Raw genomic sequence first — 20528 nt, 5'->3', positions numbered from 1 at the left:
TGCTGGTGGGAACGCAAAATGGTACAGCCACTCTGGAAGGCAGTTTGGCAGTTTCTTACAAAACTAAATATACTCTTACCATGTGATCCAGCAATCACACACCCTGGTATTTACCCAGAGGAGCTCAAAACCTAGGCCTACACAAAAACCTGCAGACAGATGTTTATAGCAGCTTTAGTCAAAATTGCCAAAACTTGGATGCCACCCACATGTCCTAGATATCCTTAAGTAGATGAATGGATAAATGAAGTGTGGTCCATCCAGACAATGGAATATTATTCAGTGCTAAAATTTAAGAAATGAGCTATCAAGCCATGAAAAGACGTGGAGGAACCTTAAATGCACATCACTAAGTGAAAAGTCAATCTGAAAAGGCGACATACTGTATGATTCCAAGTATATGACATTCTGGAAAAGGCAAAACTATGGGGACAATAAAAATATCAGCAGTTGCCAGAGGTGTGTGGGGAGGGGAGATGAATAGGCAGAGTACAGAGGACTTCTAGGGCAGTGAAACTACTCTGTATGATACTATAATGGTAGATACACGCCATTATACATTTGTCCAAACCCAGAGAATGTACAACACCAAGAGTGAACCCTAACGTAAACAATGGATTCTGGGTGATGATGAAGTGTCGATGAAGGTTCATCAATTATAACCAACGCACCACTCTGGTGGGGGAATGTTGATAACAGAGGGGCTATGTATGTGTGGGGGCAGTGAGTATATGGGAAATCTCTATATCTTTCTCTCAATTTTGCTGTGAACCTAAAACTGCTCTAAAAAATAGGTCTATGTAAAAAAATAAAAGGAATGGAGTACGGATACATGTTACAACATGGATGAAACTTCGAACAATTACACTAAGTCAAAGAAGCCAGACACAAAAGGCCACATATTGTATGAATTTCATTCACATGAAATGTCCAGAATAGAGAAATCCCTAGAGACAGAAAGTAGTGGTTGCCTAGGGCTGGAGGTTTACGGGAATGGGTATTGGGTTTCTTTCTGAGGTGATGAAAATGTTCTGAAATTAGACAGTGATGATTGCTGGACAACTCTGTGAATACAATAAAAACCAGTGAATTATATACTTTAAAAGGGTGAATCTTATGCTATGTGAATTATATCTCAACAAAGCTGTTGTTTTATAAAAAGGATAGATTCAAACTCAACCATAGCAATGGTTACATTAAATATTAATAGATTAAACAGTCAAATGAAAAGACAGAGATTTCAAAAAGGATTAAAAAAAAAGGACCCAACTATAAGCTGTCTACAAAAGACTGACTTTAAATATGATGACAAAGGTAAAATGAGAGTAAATGGATGGGAAAAGATACACTATGCAAAGAGTAAGCAAGAAAGCTGGAGTGATTATTTAATACCAGATAAAATAATTTCAAAACAAAATGTATTACAAGAGAGAAAAGACTACTTCATAACAAAAGGGTCAATTCAAGAGGAAAACATAACAATCATAAATATGTATGCACTCAATAATAGAGTTTCAAATATGTGAAGCAAACATTGACAGAATTAAATTAAAAGGAGAAAGAATTCTGCAATCATAATAGGAGATTTTAACACTCATCTCTAAGCAACTGATAGAACTAGACAAAAAACTAACAAAGATATACAAGATCTTAACACTTTCAATCACACTGACTTGACGGATAGGATTGACTGATTTATAGAATGCTCTACCTCGTGACGTCAGAATACATATTCTTTAGGTGCACACAGTACATTTACTGGGAAAGACCATATATCCTCAGAGTTTAAAAATTTTAAAAGATTGAACTTATACAGAGTGTGTTCTCTGACCAAGATGAAATTAAGTTAGAAATCAGTAACAATAAGATAACAAGGCAACGCCCACCAACAGCTGGAAAACAAATAACACTCTTCTAAATAATCATTGGCCCCATTTGAGGAAAGCATCCTAGGAGCTTGTTGGAAAACAAGGATTTTTGAGATGCACTAACATTCTGCCTCTACACTGTTTCCAATCTTTTTAATCTACAGAGCCCAGACTTGGGCTGCAACATCCAACTGGATTTCCAGCCTCCAGCCAGCCCTGTTCTCTTCAGGTGGGTGAGTGCCCGCCACCTGAATTGACATGAGCCAATTTCTTAGTCGATCCTGTTGCTACTGTTTCTCCTGACTAATAGGGATTTTGTTCAATCCAGGGGAGACTGCCAGCAACCAAGGACGTCAGGTCAGTCCTGAACAGGTTTTTCCTCCAATTACAACCCAAAGTTTACATAACGTCTTCTTGTCCTTATACCATTTACTTGTGCCATTAAAATGTGTGATTGTAAACAGACAAGGAGTTTTACCACCCCTAGATTTTCTAATGGTTTAATGAATTCTATGTCTAACATAACACATTCTCAAAGCTATACATCCAGTTACCTTTACATTTGAAAACTCTGGTCATATGACCAGCATGTACTTAAAGCTACCTAATGGTGGAATTTAATAAAGTACAATAAAATGTGAAATAAATAAATATCATTGGATCAAAGTAGAAATTACAAGAGAAATTGGAAAATACTTTGAACTGAATAATAATGAAAATATGACAACATAACAAAATGTGTGACATGCAACTAAAGCAATGTTTAGAGAAGGTTGATAGCTTTGAATGTCTCTAGAAGAAAAGAAGGTCCCAAGTCCATGACCTAAGCTTGCACCTTAAGAAATAGGAGGTGCTGGAAATTATATCCAAAGTGAACAGAAGGAAGGAACTAATAAAGAGCAGAAACGAATGAAATCAATAACTTCTAGCCAGACTAACTGAGAAATAGGAGACACAAATTATCTATATCAGCAATGAAAAATGAAGCACCACTACAGATCCTTCAGACATTAAAAACATAAAAAGAGGGGACTGGGCCCATGGCCAAGTGGTTAAAGTTCTGTGCACTCCGCTTCGGCGGCTTGGATTCGCAGGTTCAGGTCCCAAGCGCAGACCCACTCCACTCATCAGCCATGCTGTGGAGGCATCCCACATACAAAGTAGAGGAAGATGGGTGCAGATGTTAGCTCAGGGCTAATCTTCCTCAACCAAAAAGAAAAAAAAGAGGCATATTGCCAACGAATGTTAGCTCAGGGCGAATCTTCCTCACCAAAAAAAAAACATGAAACATATATATATAACAAGAGGATAACTTGAACTCTCTGCCAATACATTTGACCATTTGGATGAAATGGATGTCTGGGCAAGTGCAGAAGCCTAAAGGTTCTAGGACAGCTGGTGCATTAGGGGGTGGGCTGGGGGCTGTGGACAGGTTGATGACGTCTGAGCAGCCACAGTCTGAGGGTGGAGGGTCAGATAGGTGGAATCTGACCAGACAGCAATGGAGAGCCAGTCAGGGGTTCTAAGCAGAGAAGTGGACTGGTCAACTTTGAGCTTTGAGGAAAAGCACTCCAGCTGTGTAAAGAATACCTGAGGGGGTGAGCCTTGGGGTAGGCCAGCGCCACTGTCCAAGGAAGCCAGGCCCAAAGCCCCCAGGGAACAATGGGAAGACACAGGGGTGAGAAGGAGGGAGAAGGGAGAGGAAGGAGGCAGGGCCAGGGCCTGGAGGCTGGTGTGGGTGTCGGGGAGTTAAGTGAGGCTGCCCCAGAGACCGGGGTCCCAGGAGGTAGTAGAGGCCACTGGGAATAGGGCTTTGGTCCGGGAGCCTGCAGAGTGCATGAGGCCAGGAGCAGCTGGAGGAGGCCTGGGCAGGCAGCCGGGCAGCACCACAGCCCGTTTTCCCTGTCCCAGCCGCTGCCAGGAGGGCCTCATGTGTACCCCTGAGGCTCAGAAGAGGGCATGAGGGGATCAGCTGGGAGGCCAGAGCAGCTGCGCTGACGACCCAGCCTCCACTGAGGCCAGATGAGCTCACAGCCTGAACACATGCAGGACTATCTCAGTCTCGAACATCAACCCCAGGTGCGGGTGGGCTGGGTGCAGGTGGGGACACTTGGCCTGGTGAGAAGGGGGATGGGCCCCAGCAGGCAGGGATATGACTGGAGACGCAGAGAGGAAGGAAGCCGGGCCAGGACAAGGCCGAGCCTCTTGCCGGAGTGTTAGCACCTGCTGCCTCCATTTGCTGATCAGATCACAGAGCCCCTGGCAACCCTGACTCCTCCAGGCCCCAACCCCAGGCCACATGAGGCCTGCCCCATCTGGGCCCACCCATCTCACCAAATGAACCCCCTCTGATGCCCCAAATGTAAAGAAGCTTCCCCTTCCCTAAACCGTTGCAAAGCCTGTTCCTTCTGCCTGCACCTCTGCTTCTCCTCCGGATGCTTGGCCAGCTCCTACTTCACTCTCATGCTTCAGCCTGGGTGTCACCAACCTCCCTTGGGCTCCCCTAGCCCCCACGGTACCGATCTGAGGCCTCTCTGCCTCCCACAACTGCCCAATGTTGGGCACCTGAAGTGGGGGGGTCAGGCCATGTTCCCCCTCCTGGGGAACAGCAGGCCAGGCCCACGTTACCAGTACCCCTGAATGCTCAGGACGGGGCTGGCCCACAAGGCCGGGCTCCCCCAGCCCCCAGCCCCGCTCCTACCATTCTCTGAGCCTCAGTTTTCTCATCTGCAGGAGGGGGCAGTGATATCCCCCTCCCTGCAACCCACCTGCTGGTACTTACCCAGCAGGCTCTGCCGCTCCTCCTTCTTCCGGGCCTTCTGCTTGGCCTCCAGCTGCACCACCGAAAGGGCCGGCCCCACCGTGGGGCTGGGGAGAGCGCTGGCTGCAAAGCGGGCCAGCAGACCCAGCCCACTCTCCTCCAGGCCTGGCGACAGGGCCCGCTCCCGGGCCCCCAGCCTATAGCCGCTGCCGGCCTCGTCTTCCTCCTCCAGCTCATCCTCCTCTTCCTCCTCCTCGGAACTCTCATCTGGCGTGCAGAAAACAGGGGGCAAGTCAGAGCCTTGGCCTGGGCATGCGCAGCCCCCCACCACCCCCCACTCAGCCGGAGCACCAGAGCGGGCGCCACAGCTCCAGCCTAGCTCCTCACTCCTCACCAGTTGGGGTAGATCCAGAACCAGCCCACGAGGCCCCCCCATGGCCCAATGCCCCCATCAAAGCAAGCCCAAGCCGTGGGCAGCCTGAACAGCCCAGGGGGGACAGCGGCTTTGGGAATCAGAGTGGGCTTCTGCAAGGGGAACACCAACATGCACCTGTGCTGTGGGGTGCGACAGACACGCGGACAAGGACTGGAGACAGCTCTCTCCACGGTCTCACGCACACACACACACACGCCCCAACGTACAACATGAAGGCTGAGGAGGGAGGCAGGAGAGAAGAGAAGGAAAGAGGCGAGGGAGAAGAGGAAAGGGGGCTCAGACTGGGGGTCCAGGCACAGGAGCCTGGGGGCAGTTTCACCAGCCGGAAGCCTGGGGGCTGGCAGCAGGAGAAGGTGGAGTTTGGTCTCTTCGTGGGCGGGTAAGGAGACCCCCACAGATGAAGCCCTGAGCAGGCTCTGGGGTCCAAAGTTGACTCCAATACCACCCCCCGCCACTGGGAAGCCTGGGGCAAGTCCCTGGCCCTCTCTGAGCCCCTATTTTCTCATCTGCGGCACAGGGTAGCCCTCGCGGCCACCCACCCAGCTAATGGTAGGGTCCAAACAGGATGACATGTTATGTAGGAGAAAGCACTTTGCAGTCACAAAGAGGATCAAACAGAAACAGGACCACCCTGTCCTGCAGAAAGTACTGCCCCTTGTACTGTCCCTGCAGCCGAAGGAGCCACAAGCTGCGTACGCTTCTTAACCCCCAGGGAGTGGCGAGGGGAGCGGGTGGGCCGGCTAGCCTACTCCGCACCAGGAGACTGAGCACCGGCCTGGTCAAGCACTGGGGCAGCACAGCAGCACCCGAACCTGAGGTTGGCTGGCTGTCTTGTCGCCCCTGGTCTAGTAGAAGGAGTCTCGAAAGAAGCCCCAGCCTCTCTCTGGTTGGTGAATAGAGACGTGCCTCTCCGGAGGAAGTGGCCCTGCCGCCTGAGGACCAACAGCCTGAGCCCAGCTCAGACCATTGGGACAAAAGTAAGCGGGCGGCAGAGAAAGCAGGCAGGACGATGCCCTCCACCAAAAACAGAGACCGCCTGGAAGCACAAGCTTGCTTCTGACCTTCCCAGGGAGATGCCTCAGCTGACCCCACAAGGGCAGGCAGGCGGGAGAACGTCAGGGGCTGACTCTACTCGAGACGCCACGGCCAAGGAGCCACTGAGGGACACCTGCCCAAGGGTACCTGTCTACCCAGAGCCCCGGGAGTGTGAAGGTGGCTCTGGGAGCCACTGGGCACGGGCAGGGCCAGAAGAGGCTGGAGGCACCTCTCTCTAGCAAGAAGAGGCAGGAGGGAGAGAAGATGAGCCATCGCCCCTCCGCACTCTGTCTGGGGACTCGGGGGGCGGGGGCAGACGGACAGCCCAGTCCACCTTCTCCTGCCAACATCCCACTCCACCTGCTGGCTGGAGTGCAACCAGCGGCCAAAAGCAGTGGCCCTGGGGTGCCAATGAGGGCCAAGGTTCTCTCTGTCCACCCACGTATCTGAGCGACCCCTCAGCAAGGGAGGCGGTGATGAGCTTAAGGAATCCCTGCAGGGAGTTGAGAGAGGAAGGATGCAGAGAGAGAGGAGGTGTTAAGATGGGGAGAGACCGAGCCCGGCTCCCAGAGCAGTGACAGATGAAGCGGGATGGAGGCCAGCGGGGCAGGCAGGCAGCAGGCAGTGCACACTTGCGATCCATTCACAGTGCGGGCGTCACATGGTTCTGTCTCCGCCCCAGTGGGCCACAGCGGCAAAGCAGGCTAAGTGTAGGCAGACTTTCACAGCACCTGGGTCCCCCATGGCAGGCCCCTCCGGGGTTGGACAATTTGAGCAGGGTGGCGGGCAGGGGCTGGCTGGGGTGGGGGCACTGGAGGGACGTGTGGCCAGCTTTCCCTTCTAGAAATATCCTTCCTGGGCTGCTCAGGTGTGGAGACTCCAGAACTCTCTCCCATCCGGAAAGATTCTCCACCACAGGGTCCAGCGGAGGAGGGCTGGCTCTGGGTTTCTGGACGCCCGGAATGTCGACTTCAGATCCCAGAAAACCAGTAGCAGCCCAAGCCCAGCACCTTTAGATGGAAGAGTGTTCGGAAGGCAAAAGCCAAAACAGGGTGTGCTTCACACACAAGAGACGCAGATGATCTTGGTCTCCCGGGACTCTCCCCCCACCCCCCTCCCACTCCTGCGAGCCTGATAAGCCCGCCCTGGCTGCCTCCCCTGGTGGCCAGTAGGCTAAGGCCGGGGTCTGTGGGTCAGGGGGAGCAGAAGGGTCTCAGGACCAAGAAAGCCTTTCTGGAGCTGTCCACACCTGAGGCAACAAAGCCCGCTAAGGGCAGCGGGAGAAAAAGTCCCAACAAAGAAACCCAAGGAAATGTGGAAAAACGTTTTTATAAAAAAACTCTTGGCTCAGTATGTGGGGTTGGCTGTTGGAACGTGGTTTGGTTTTCCAAAACCTGATCCATAAATGCCCAAGCAATCCGCTGCTGCCATAGCCGATGGGGGCAAACCCCGAGGACGGGAGGTGCAGAGGGGACACAAAGAAAAGGGTTTTGCCTACCTACGGAGCAACGAGCCAGGCTCGGACCCAAGCTCAGTGACCCGCTGCGCCGTCTGCCCTACTCCCAGCCTTCGCTTTGCGTCCAGAGTGCAGCGTGAGAGCAAATGCAAGAGACCAAAACAGACATTCAAAGCATCATGGGTAGGGGTCAAGGGTGAAGGTATGGTCAAGCTGCTGGGAGGAGAAAGCAGACACACTAGAAAAGCCAAGCCAATTAGGGGTTTTAGTATCAGAGGTCAGTAAGGCCCTATTACCCAAATATCCCTTTCAAGACCTGACCGACTGTCTGTGGGCAGCGGGGCCCCTCCCCTCCCCCATCTGAGCTCGGGCCACTGCTGCGTCTGACTCTGGTCTGAGGGCCCCCAGCTTCCTCTGCCCACTCTGCACAAACGGCTCCTTGCTAAGAGATCTGGGTTGCTGTCTGCTTCTCAACAGGGTCTGAGCTGGGGCAAGAGAGCTCAAAAACTTGGAAGCTGGAACTCTGGCTTTAAGGGGTAGGAGGCATGGGGGTCCAGCCTGGGGAGGAGGGGAGGGGAGATGATGAACCAGCCAGACTCATCCATGGAGGCCCGGGCTGCGGAGGCCTGGGAAAATGAGGCTGGGTGGCGAGCTAGTGGCCTTCCTCCTCGGCCCAGATCGCATTCGCTCAGGCGAACGTCAGTGCCAAGGGCACCTGGCCCCCTGCTGCACCATCTCCTGGGTCACCCAAAATGGATCTCGGCCAATCAGGAAGGGAGGTGTTCGAGGAAGAGGCAGACTGGGACTCAAGAGTTCAGCTAGAATCGGGGCAGTGTTCCAGTCCCTGGGGCCGAGCCACTTCCTGTCCAGGCTGGCCCTGACATGCCCAGGCCTCACTGGGGGAGCATCGGGGTCTGGGCTCTGACTCAGAGGCTGCTCTCCAGGCTCTGGGATCCCTGAAGGGGGTCCACTCTGAAGCAAACCCTAAACCAGGGCGAGAAACATTTAAGGATCCACTGACTTCCCCCCGATCCCCACCCGGGACATTTCTGACTGGAGGGCCTGGTGAGCTCCAACACTTCTAACCCCCGAAGTCCAACTGTGATGTCAAAGCATCAGAGCCAGGATGCTCGCAGGGGTCATGGAGCCGACCCTCTTTACAAGTGAGGAGAATGAGGCCCGGGGCCGCGCTGAGAGCAGATCAGGCCTGTGGATGCAGGCCAGGGCTCTCTCCAAAGTGCTGTGCTTGCCCCTCTACACGGCAATAAGCCCACACTTTCAAATTTCACAAGAAAACTCGGGGACAGCAAACGGTCTTGACCCTGCACTGCCTACATGCCCTTCAAAACAGAAATAGGTGTTAGAAAACAAGTGTTTGTAAATATTTCTTAACCACTGTTGCATAGCAAAATAGAGCTTTAAGAAAAAAAAAAAAAGACAAACAAGCAGCTAAAAAAAAAGATGAAGCTGGATGTGAAAGCAGCTGACTTTAAACCTGAAAAAAGAAACACATGCCAACAGCTCCCAGGGATATTTGAATAATAGAGGAAAGCGCAGACTGCATTATTCCATTTCTGCCCCTTCGGGGTGGGGGTGAGCAGGGGAGGGGGAGGAACAACGGGGAAGCGGCACCTAACGTCTAGTAAGGACACAGCAAGAGAGACAAGGCACACGGGTTTAGTTAAAAATGAACTCGGTATGTTTAATAAAGCTTGGCATTACCAAAATCGCGGTACAAACATCAAGTCACACGCCCACACAACAGGATCCCATTTACAAAGCGTCCCTCAGGAGGCCTCCACCGCCCTGCCAAGGGCACCCAGCCCAGGCCTTCGCTCTAGGGCAGGGGGCGAGGACAGGCGGGCGGAGAGGGGAGATTGGAGGAAGGTGGAGACTAAAAACAGTCCACATAAAAGCTCCAACAGAGCCAGCCAGTGATATTACCACAATGATACAGGTACAGATAAAAACAAGGGTAAAAAGCCTCCGGCTGATAGCAGGCTACGCTGCCAAGAACCAAGATGGCGCCGGGCCGTGGCCCCCCAAGGGGCCGCCGCAGCATGGCCATCTCTCTGTGCTCTCGCTCTCTCGCTCGCTCTCTCGCTCGCACTCACTCTCTCGCTATAAACACAGAAGGTATTGTGTTTGGAGCTAGTAACCTTGGTCAAACGAGTCCTCCGAAGAATCGCTGAAGGAGGAACGGGCCTCGACCTCGGGAAGCAGCAAACAAAACGGCTGCTTCCTGCCAGCGGCCGGCTTGGGTTTCAGAGTCCGGGTGGCCACCAGGCCCCTCTTGCTCAGCTTGGGGCCCCCCGCCGGCTTGCTGCTCTTGGCCACCATGCCACACAGGATAGAAGATGTCAGCTTGGAGCTGGAGGGGCCTTGGGCAGACCACTCATCCTTCAGGAATTCTTCGTCTTCCTCTGAGTCAGTATCTGCAGTCAAAGTAGTTGGTAATAAGGATAAGTCACACAGGCGGGGGAGGGAGGGGCTCGGGTCTGTCTTTCATTATTCTTAGAGGTTTTGAGAACAGCCTGGTCCGTGCCACAACAGAGAAGTCCAAAGGCCTGCTGGCCACAGAACAAGCTGGGACACCACCTCCAGCTCTGCCGGCCTGGACCTCTCATCTGGGAGGCCTTCGAGCCACAGGCATACACAGCCCGTCTTTCATGGCCTTCGACCCAGGCCCTTTCTAGGCTGGCTGCTGCCAACGTCACCCACCACACACCACCTCAGCGGACAGCCTTTCCAGGCCCTGGGGAAAGATGAGCCCCGCTCTCAGGAAGGTCTCTCCCCTGGTCACAGAGGTCACCGCCAGGTCTCGTCTATCCCACAGGACAGCACCCAGCCCAGGGGCTCCCACTGGGGAGGGACAAGGCCCAGGAGGGGACGGGCTCAGGTAAAGCTCTTCTCCTCCCAAACACCAGTGGTGTGCCGGGCTGGCACGTGCAGACCTCTTCCCAACTTCCCGCTCAGCCACTTCACAATGGCGGCTTGAAAGAGGCCACGATGAAAGCGGTCACACCAAGGAAACTGGCAAATGTTACAACTCGGGGCTTACAGAGCCAGTTACTAGCACACGGCTTCTCATGACTCTCTGGCTTTACTACACTGGCGAGGCCAAGGGGTCCCAAGCTTTCGTGGGAGATGATCACCCAACTTTGAAGAAGGGAGCTGTCAAGTGGGCACAGTTCTGGCCCCTTCCAACCCCAACCCAAATATATACCATTTCCATCTGTTTTACCCATGGGGTTGTCAAGCAAGATTCCATGGGAAGAAAGGGCTCTGAAGCCAAAGTCTACAATCCCTTGACCTGGGATCCACTCTGAACATGAGGAACATGAGCAGACGCAGCTCCAGCTCCAGCAGCCCTACCATCTCCAAGTCCAAGAGAAACTACACATGCATATGTGGGGCGGAGGGGCACTGGCTGCCTCCTCCAACATCTGCACTTTCCACTCCAACCCAGACCCCAGCTGCAGGATGGCCCGGCCACTTGTCCCGGGTAGGACAAGGATAAGCACGAGCCCCTGCCCATCCCCTAGCCACAGCTCTCCCTCCCGTGTGCTCCATCCAGTCCCTCCCAAGGCCACATCCCATGCTGGAGACACCCATGGGTGACAATGACCAACTTGGCTTCCCACCAGAACCCACCAGGCAGGCCATCCCACCCCTACAATCCAAAGGGAAAAAGCAAGAGGCAGCGTCCTCTCTCCCCCCTCCTGCTGGCACAGCATCTCTCTGCTCAGAAACACTCTGACCTCTTTGTGACCGTGCACCCATTTGCCTAGAATGGCACAAAAGGCAATGTAAAAAGTAGAGAGAACAGCTCTCTCAACAGCCAGCTGCATATCAAATCTCGCATCTAGTCGCAGATGGGCCTTCCGACCTCCTTGTTGCAACATTAACTCACTTCTCTCACCTGGACAGGTCTCAGCAATTTGAACCCTGCTTCTCGAGCGTGCACATCTGCCGCCATGGACTCACTGGCTGAGAGCATCCCAAAGGCTGCAGGGACGGAGCCTGCCTCTAGCCACAAGCTGTATTCCATCCACATCCACTTGTAAGCAGGGGAATGGAGGATTCTTCCAGCAACCAACCAGGCCACACTCATCGAACACTCTCCCTTGATAGACCAAAGAGCAGCGATCCTCCTCGCTCCCTCTTCATTATTCCAAAACAAGCAGAGACGGAAAGAGCGATGGAAAGCCTTTGCCTCCTCCTTCAGAGCTACAAGTCTCTGAAACGGGCCCACAGCAGCCAGGAACCTCGGCAGCGCTGTGCGGATCACACCATCCGAATCAAAGGCCACAGAAGCTACAGCAATGGCACCCGTCCTCAGCACATAAGGCACAAAGGAGCCACTTGCCCCACGTCCTCCAGAGCATCAACCCTGGAGAGTCACTGGTCTAGGACAACCAGAAACATGAACATTTAAAAAAAATAATAACAACAGCTTAATCTGCTGCCAGGTGCCCCCTCCAGATCTTTACCAACCTGAGCTCAAGTCAGGCTCAACAGCCCTGTGAGGCAGGTGATGACATCCCAAATCGAAAGCAATAAAGCTTTTATCCTCCTCCCTTAAGAAAACACTTTGTTACAACATTAAACTCATCTATTTTTTGCTCTAGACATTCAAACTCCCCCCGATAAACCAGGCAGAGCCAAATCAAAAGCCCCAGACACACAGATCCAGGCACTCACCAACGAAAAAGCCCTCCACCCCAGCCAGGGCCTAGGGACCCCCAGAACAAGCCCCGCCGACAGATGCCAGGAGCCTGACCTTCGGTCCTGGGCATCAGGTGTTCCGCCCACAAATACTTACAGAGCACCTGTTACAGGCCAGTCGGCGGGCTCCCGGCCCCCCGAGTCCAGGAGAGCCGGCGGGGGGACTCAGGCTGCCGGCGCAGGAAAACCACACGCCCCGAGTCCTCGTGGAGGAGCTCCAGTGTCCCTCAGGCCCCCAGCTGGGACGTCTCAGGGGCTCCACAGCCACGTGCAGCCACCGTCTGGGCAGCGCGGAGACCGCGTCCACTGTGGCAGGAGCTCCTGAGAGTGGAAACCCACAGGCTGGGCCTGACCGCGGCGCGAACCCCACCAGCGCGCAGTCGACCTCGCCTCGCCTCAGGATCCATCCTCGGGAACAACACCGCTAACCAGTGGGGGGGCTGTCACACAGACACAGCCCGCCCTTCAGTGCCCAGCACGGCGTACGCTCCACAGACGCCATTTTCAGTAACATTCGGCCCAACGATGGAGAGCCGCCTGCGGGCAGGGAAGGCCGTGTCATCTCTATGGTCCTCACCAGCGGCCGCTCTAAAGCTACCGGCCAAAAACTCGGCGGCGCAAGGACTCCGCACGACGCCTTTCCGGCCGACAAGCGGAAGGAGGGCACGAGAGGGCAAGCGGACTTCCGTTCCCACCTGCCGATCACCGGCGCCCACAAATCACAAGCGCCCGCCCGGCACAGCGCCCGCCAATCACAGGCACTTCCGCTTCAGGCAGACACACACCCACCCCTTCCGCCCCACTTCCGGCCTGGAGCCCTGGCAGGGAAGGAAAAGATACCTTCGAGCGCCGTGACAGAAAGAGGAGGGAGGAAGGAGAGACGAAGCGGCGCGGCGTCCGCTACTTACTGTAGGAGTAGCTGCTCACTTCCGAGGCGAACGGGGAGTGGGCCGACTTGGGCTGGCCTCTGGCCTTGAACCCCACCTCCGTCTTCCGGGCTTTGGCGGCCCTTTTGTGTTTACCTTCTCTGGAGGCTTTGAGAGACAGGCCGAGGCCTTTGGCCAGCGCCTTCCTGTCCTTGCCCAGCAGCCCGTCATAGGGCGTCAGGTACCTGCCACAGCCCCCGCTCGTCTTTGATTTCCCCCCAGAACTGTCCGAGAACTTGAAGGGCGACTTCAGCTTGTCTTGCTTTGTGAGGGAGAGGGCCTTGTCCAGCTTGCTGGCCAGCTGCTCCTGGTCGCTGGCCATCTTCTTCTTCTTAATCTTGAGCTGGAGGGGAAGTGGGGAAGTCACGGGTTAAGACATTGGGCAAAAGAGGGCGGCGGGTTTCAACGCACGAGCTCTGAGGAGCAGGGGCTCCAGTCCCCCTCCTCGCCTCTGGGGCTTCTGGCAAGTTGCTTAATTCCTCTTAGCCTAAATGCTTCTACTCTGTAAAATGGGTATGGTTATGTATGAGCATCGCGGGGTTATTCCAAAGATGAACCAAGAAAAGGCACACAAAGCACTTAAATAGCCGTTACTGTGGTTATGATTACCGCTGGCACTGGCATCTCCACTCTGGCTGTCCAGCACTGCCTGGTGCCTCCTAGGGAAGCACTTGAAACAAGCAGCGAGGCCGATGAGCAGGAGAAGGCAGCTGGATTAAGGGAGGAGGGAGGGAAGCAAGATGGAAAACCCAGATCACAACACCGCTGATCCGCTTATCTCAACCATCTAAAGCATCCCACGAAGACTGCACCACAGCCTAAGTCGGCCCATCCAACCAAATGGGCTGAAGCTGCCAAGAAAATGCCTCAAGTGTGCCTGGCGTGCCTGACGCAGAAAGAACGATTAGAGATTTCACAGATTAAATTCCTGCTTGCATGTCTCTCGTCAGCGGTAGTCGTTTGTTGTTAAAGTGAAATGTGCAGTTTCAAAACCATTAATGCCCCTCGTTTGAACATTTTATCTCTGTTTTCTTTAATCAGGTAACATTTCATAAGGAGAACATTTGAAGAACAACAAAAGTATCCTTCACCATCTGAGTATAAAGGATCCTGATGTACAAACTGGCTCTCTTCCCACCACCTGGATCCAGTCTCCCTGCGTGAGTATTTCCCTCTGATGGACAGGTCAACCAAAACAGCTGCCTCGCACAGGGCTTTACAGGGAGGGATGACAAGGGACATTGGTATTTAGAGACAAGGGCCTTAAGTGGATGATTTCAATGCTCTGCAGAAATAAGGCAAATCAAGGACTTGGCTCTTACCCCATGACCCCCGGAGAGTTCACAGAGAAAATTACAATGGCATCAAGCCATTGTTTCTTACAACTACAGAATGATGAAGCTGCTCATTAAACAATTACACCGTTAAACAAGAGAGTGATTGCATTATTTGGTTAAGAACTTGAAGTCTCTCTGCTGAGCTTCAGCAGAGGGTCATGGAGCACACAGGGGATGTGGCTTTAGTCTCAGCTCCACCTGAGGCTGTGTTACTTTGGTAAGTCTTGGACCTCCTCTGGACCTTCACTTCCCCCTTTGTACAATAAGGAAGATTGAAGAAAAGTCCCTCTGGCACTGAGGCAACCATTTCTACAGTTTCTGTGCAGCAGTAGGGCCCACAGACCTGCACAGGGCACATGAACTCTGGCATACGCTCCAGACCTTCCACCCCAAGATGGCAGCACAGCTGGAAGACAGGGTTACTGACCTGACTCATGAAGTCAGACGAGGCTTCGTGCTCGTCCCAAGGCTGGTTCCTGCCCCTAGCCTTCCCCGTTCCAACAAGGGCATTGTGTTCCTCCTCAGGCCCCTTGTGCCTCTTCCTTGTTCCTGCTCCCAGCTCGTAGTCATCCGATGTCAGCAGGGGCTTGCTGCTCAGCCTGAAACCCAGAGGCACCACTGCTCAGCACCCTGGCCAAACAGCACTCGAGGGCTGGGGGTCGCCCTCGTGGCCCTGAAGGGTGGGCTCTGGATGTCCAAGCACAGACAGTGATGACAGAGTGACGAGTCTGGGGAGACGGATCCTGCAAAACTATGGTGCTGCAATTGTGGGATATTTGTGAACGAGGCAGGATGCAAGTTTAAGGTAGAAGAAAAACTTCTCCAAGTCAGTCTCCTCCGCTGGCCCCTTTCTCTCTCGTGCTCCTTCACACATACACTCGCACACACATCTTTGGTCAGATACCTCTTTACCAAAAGATGTCAAGAACAAGGATCAGAAATGCCAAGGAAATCCACCAGGATGAGAGAGGATGAAGATCAAGAGCTTCTATGAAAAAGGAGCCACTGGCCAGTCTCCTATACCCTTGAGAGCACAGGCAGCCAAGATGTGGGCCCAGTTAAAAGGCTTCTCTTGCTGCTTTAAACTAAACCCTCACAAATAAGAACAGCCCACTTTTACTTGGTGCTCACTATGTGTCTTGCGCCATGTTAGTGCTTTATATTTTAGCCACAAAACAACACTCTGTTCTATACACTGCTTTTTATAGATGAGGAAACAGGCTCAGAAAAGCTAACACCTGGCCTGAGGTCACAACGAGGGAAGGCCTAGGACTCGAAAGCAGGAAGCACAACCACCTCTAGGGTCCGCACCCCTAACCAGTCGGCCTGCTTACTGGTGGCTTCTCCAGGAGCTGCTCCCCTACCCTCCTATGGCTGGTGATGGGGTATTTCTTCCTTTCCCCATCCTCTCCTCAGTCAGGAGCATCCAAGGAGATTAAATGCAAGACATGGGGGCCATCCCCTCCTGAGAAGACCTGTGGCTGACTCACTGCCTCTCCTGTGCCTTTTGAAGGCACCCTGTGGCCCCCTCTGCTTCCTCAAGCCAAGCACTGGGCCCCTAGCGTCCACCCCACCCTGATGTCCCAGGCTGAGGCCCACTCTAACCCCCTTCCTTTGATGGGCCTCCTTCAGCTCATGCTACTCCCTGACACCCAGGGAAGACCACAGCATCTTCCCTATCCACGCCCGGCCTGGAGGAAATGCTCTCGTCCCAGCCAGCATTTGAGAAAACCACACGTAGCTTCTGCTGCCACCCAAGGAGCCTGTCCCCAGAGTGCACGAAGGAGGTGGCCCTGGTTGGAAAAGGCAGGCTCTGGCACGACGAGCCAAGTCAGGAATGACATTGTCTGGCACACAGGAAACCAAGCAGCAGCACGAGTGTGAGCCGTCCCAGTGAGGCTGGCAGCTCATTGGCTCCCTCCGCGGGGAGGAGGTGCATGGGGAAGAGCGGGAATTAGGCTCTAGCCGTGAGGGAAGCAGACGTGGCAGGAAGATGGGTGAGGCGCTTGGGTGACAGCACGGCAACCTTCCTCGTCGGGGTCATCAGCCTGCTCAGTGCTGGGACAAGTCTGCCTGTCTGTTCCACGCCTGGCTCACCCTCCTGGCCCGGGCAGTGTGCACCGTGCTCCCTGAGAGCTACCAATCCAGACAGGTCAGAGCCTGAGGGACTCAAGGTCCCCGGCACCCAGACAGAGGCCCTGCGTGGGCCGCGCTCCTCCCCTCCGAGCTCTGTGCCAGTTCCCGACCCGCCGAGGGGCCAGCCTTACTTTCCGCTACTGTTGCGGCTCTTCCCTCTCTTGCGGGGGGGCGACAGGGCGCTCAGGGCGTGGGTCCGTTTCCGCGGCCTGCCAGGGCCTCTGCGTGCCAAGCTTCTATGGGGTTCCTCGCGCCTGTCCCTTAAAAAGAATCACACGCTTGGCTGTGAACCTGGGGGGTGCAGGGGGCACGGAGAGAGGACACACGATGCGCACACGTCACTCGCATCCACACACACCTCTGATGGCCTAGCACAGCCGACCTACTGAGCGCCAGTGCCTAAGAGAGCCCGGCCAGGGCGCCGCCTGCCATGGCCTTGTCGCCGGCCGGGGCCCACAGTGGGGACCAGGGTGCAGACTCACTCGGAATCACGCCGTCTCTGCAGCTTCACCAGCTCTCGCTGCTTCTCCTTGTACTGCCGCTGGACCTCTGCCAGCCGCATCCGGAAATCCAGCTCCATGGCGTCCATGTTTTCCAGGGAGGACTTCATGGCATACATCTGGAGGCAAGAGGAGGGATGAGGAGGCCGACGGCCACTATCCCCGACTGCCAGGTGCCCACTCCCTCGGGTGGGGGTGGCGCAACTTCCTGGTGAAGACCGGGGGCCCAGCCCAATTCCACTTCTGCCTCTCACTAGCTGTGGCCTTGGGCAAACTGGGGACTCCTCATCGGCACCCCCAGGACTGTAAAACCCGCCTTGCAGGGCTGTGTCCAGGCCAAGTTAGCCCGTGACAACTGCTTAAGCAGCATCAGCTATCACATTATCTATCGCTTATACCCGGGGCCTCAGAGAGGTGAGGCTGCTTGCCCAAGGCCCACAGGCAGCAAGGGGCACAGCCAGATCTGCTCTTCCCGATCCGCCAAGCTGCCGCCTGTGGGACCTGCTCCACACCTCATCAGTTGCATAAACTGAGGCCATGGAGGGGAAACGACCGGCCCGGGACCACACAGCAAGGTGGGAGAGGAATCTGCATGCAGATCAGGCCCTTCTGACCCCAAAGCCAGCTGTGCCGCAGGCAAGATGGGGTCTCTAGAGGGGGACCCTGCCCCCGCCCCCACCCCACAGGCAGGAGAAGATGGGCCCAGAACACCTCACCCGCTCCTCCTTCTTCTGCATCCAGCTGTACTTCTTGTTGGGGTTCAGCTCCCGCGGAAGCCGCAGGTTCTTGAGCGGGTCCACGAAGGGGCTGTCTAGCACCTCCTTCAGCATGTGGCTGCTGGCCGCCAGCAGGCTCTCCAGCGAGGGCCGCACCGCCACGCCTCGCTCCGCACCTGCAGACAGGAAGCGGGTGAGCCCATGTTCCCTGGGTGGGCAGGACTCACATGCATTGCAGCCACCCCCTCTCAGACCTCACACAGGGAGGAAACTGAGGCCCCAAGCGAGCTCAGGACTTGCCCCAGGCCACACGGCCTCCCAGGATGCTGAATGGACCTCAGCCCTTTCAAGATGCAGGAAAATAGCGCTAAGTAAGAAGAACAGGGGACAGCACCAGACATACAACGTGGTCCTGTTCCTCACAGCTTTTGCTGGTGCACAGAAAAACCTGCGGAGAGTCACCAAAGGCCAGCAGAGGTTCCCTCGAGGAGTGTGGCTCTCTTTTTGCTTATCTGTCCTTAACGTTTTCCATGAGAAATATGCATGGTTTTCATAGTCAGAAAAAAGAGCCCAAAATGAAGTTTTGTAAACAGTAAAAAAAAGTAATATGCACATATGATAAAAAACACAAACCAAGCGGAAAAGTGTGAAGAAACGAAAGCCGTCCCCCTCGTTGGACGATGCCATAGCTGACAGTTTCTGGTAGATGGTTCCAGAAACATGCATATTCAAACATACATAACATACATGGGCATCCTTATAAGTATAAAAATGGCATCAATCAATACATACCAAACCACATTTTGCTTTTTTCTACTTGACATCTTTTCACGTTAGCACGTAACAAAGATCTACTGCATTCATATTATTAGCTTGAATCTTAAAAAAATTGCCATTTCCGTAGGTCAAAACACTAGAACATCAGCAATTTTATACAGCCAAACCTAATAACAACAGCATACAATTCTCTTGCACTGATTAGTTTTAATTTATGTAATAATCCCCCACTGATGGCATTTAGTCATTTCTGATTATTTTTGCAGTGAATGGACAGGCACACAGCTGAGACACGTAAGTTAGGAGAATCCCTACCCATGCGACCAATGTGATCGAGGAACATGGGTTTGTCTCTTTGATAAGTATTCCAACTGCCCTTCAGAAAGGCTGCAGGAACTCAGAATTTCAGCACTGGTACATGAGAGCCTGTGTCCCCCACAATCTCTCCACCAAATTAACATTTAATATTTTAATTTTTTAATTGATGTTTTCTTTTTTTTTCTGCTCAGGAAGATTCACCCTGAGCTAACATCTGTTGCCAATGTTCCTCTTTTTGCTTGAGGAAGATTCAGCCTGAACTAACATCTGTGCCAGTCTTCCTCTACTGTGTATGTGGGTCACTGCCACAGGATGGCCACCAACAAATGGTGTAGGTCCGCGCCCGGGAACCGAACCTGGGCCCCTGAAGCGGAGCACACTGAACTTAACCACTAGGCCATGGGGCTGGCCCTAATTGATGTTTTTTTTGTGATCTAATTTATCATCAATTTTTGTGAATGTTCCACGTGTGCCTGGGGAAGAAAGTATATTCTTTACTATCAGCGTGTAAAGGTCCATAAAATCGACATTAATATTACATCGCATAGACCAGGGCTTCTCAGCCGTGGTGCTGTTCCCGTTTCTTTCTGGTCGGCTAATTCTCTGCTGCGGGGGTGGCTGTCCTGGGCTCAGGGTAGGATGCTCAGCAGCATCCTTGCCTTTACCCACTAGATGTCATTAGTATTCCCCCCAAGCTGTGACAACCAAGTGTCACTGCCTGTTGAGGTTTGCTGGTTTTGCTCGTCTATATCCTTCTGAAAACTGAGACCACAAAGCGGTGAAGCCTATCAGCTCCCAAGGATGGGTATTAGACTGAGCTGTCTGGCCCCCCCGAGATAATGCCTGTGTACCACCTCACCCCCTCCAAGGTCCTCCAAGCCATATGATTCTTGCTGGGTAAGGCAGGGGAAAGCTGCTCCCTTAGGGAGGAGGGGACCAAGGGGCCACTCTGTCACCTCCTTCTCCCACCAACAAACCTGTCTTGCTGGGGCACTCACGACTGACAGCCCAGGACAGCCTTAGTGACCTCCAGGCCAGCTGCTATGGGTTGAATTGTGTCCCCCCCAAATCCGTATGTTGAAGTCCTAATGCTGGTACCTCAGAATGTGACCTTATTTGGAGACAGTCTTTACAGATGTCATCAAGTTAAAGTGAAGTCTTTAGGGTGGGCTCTAATCCAATATGACCGTGTCCTTATAAAAAGGGGAAGTCTGGACACAGACATGCACAGAGGGAAGACCATGTGAGGACACAGGGAGAAGTTGGCCATCTACACGCCAAGGGGAGAGGCCTGAGAAAGAACCAACTCTGCCAAGACCTTATTCTAGAACTTCCAGCCTCCAGAACCGTGAGACAGTACAAGTCTGTTATTTAGGCTCCCCAGGCTGCAGTATTTGTTACGGCAGCCCTAGCTGGCTAAGACACCAGCCTTGTGGCTTTGCCAGTGCAGGAGCAAGACATGTACCGGAACCCCACGAGACCAGGCGTCAGTGACGGGCTGAGGGCCGGAGGGGCAGGAGGGAGGGAAGGATGG

At 53.6% G+C, this 20528-nt stretch overlaps 1 protein-coding gene across 6 annotated transcripts in view; it reads right to left on the bottom strand.

Moving 5' to 3' along the window:
• Positions 1-20528, bottom strand: part of TNRC18 (trinucleotide repeat containing 18) — an 89123-nt gene that overhangs the window by 25922 nt on the left and 42673 nt on the right. For 5 of the 6 annotated variants that reach the window (XM_058569368.1, XM_058569369.1, XM_058569370.1 and 2 more), the window contains 7 exons: positions 17900-18075; positions 17166-17302; positions 16815-16943; positions 14975-15146; positions 13193-13553; positions 9716-9991; positions 4651-4896 (listed from right to left, as the gene is read on the bottom strand). In XM_058569368.1, coding sequence (XP_058425351.1) covers positions 4651-4896; positions 9716-9991; positions 13193-13553; positions 14975-15146; positions 16815-16943; positions 17166-17302; positions 17900-18075 — 1497 coding nt within the window. The remainder of the gene's footprint in view (positions 1-4650; positions 4897-9715; positions 9992-13192; positions 13554-14974; positions 15147-16814; positions 16944-17165; positions 17303-17899; positions 18076-20528) is intronic. The other variant, XM_058569371.1, reaches the window with a different exon arrangement.

The sequence above is a fragment of the Diceros bicornis genome, chromosome 26, assembly GCF_020826845.1.
Source record: "Diceros bicornis minor isolate mBicDic1 chromosome 26, mDicBic1.mat.cur, whole genome shotgun sequence".
In the NCBI taxonomy this organism is placed as follows: domain Eukaryota; kingdom Metazoa; phylum Chordata; class Mammalia; order Perissodactyla; family Rhinocerotidae; genus Diceros; species Diceros bicornis.
Note: the sequence above shows the minus strand (reverse complement) of the source record. Positions and strands in the feature narration are given on the sequence as shown.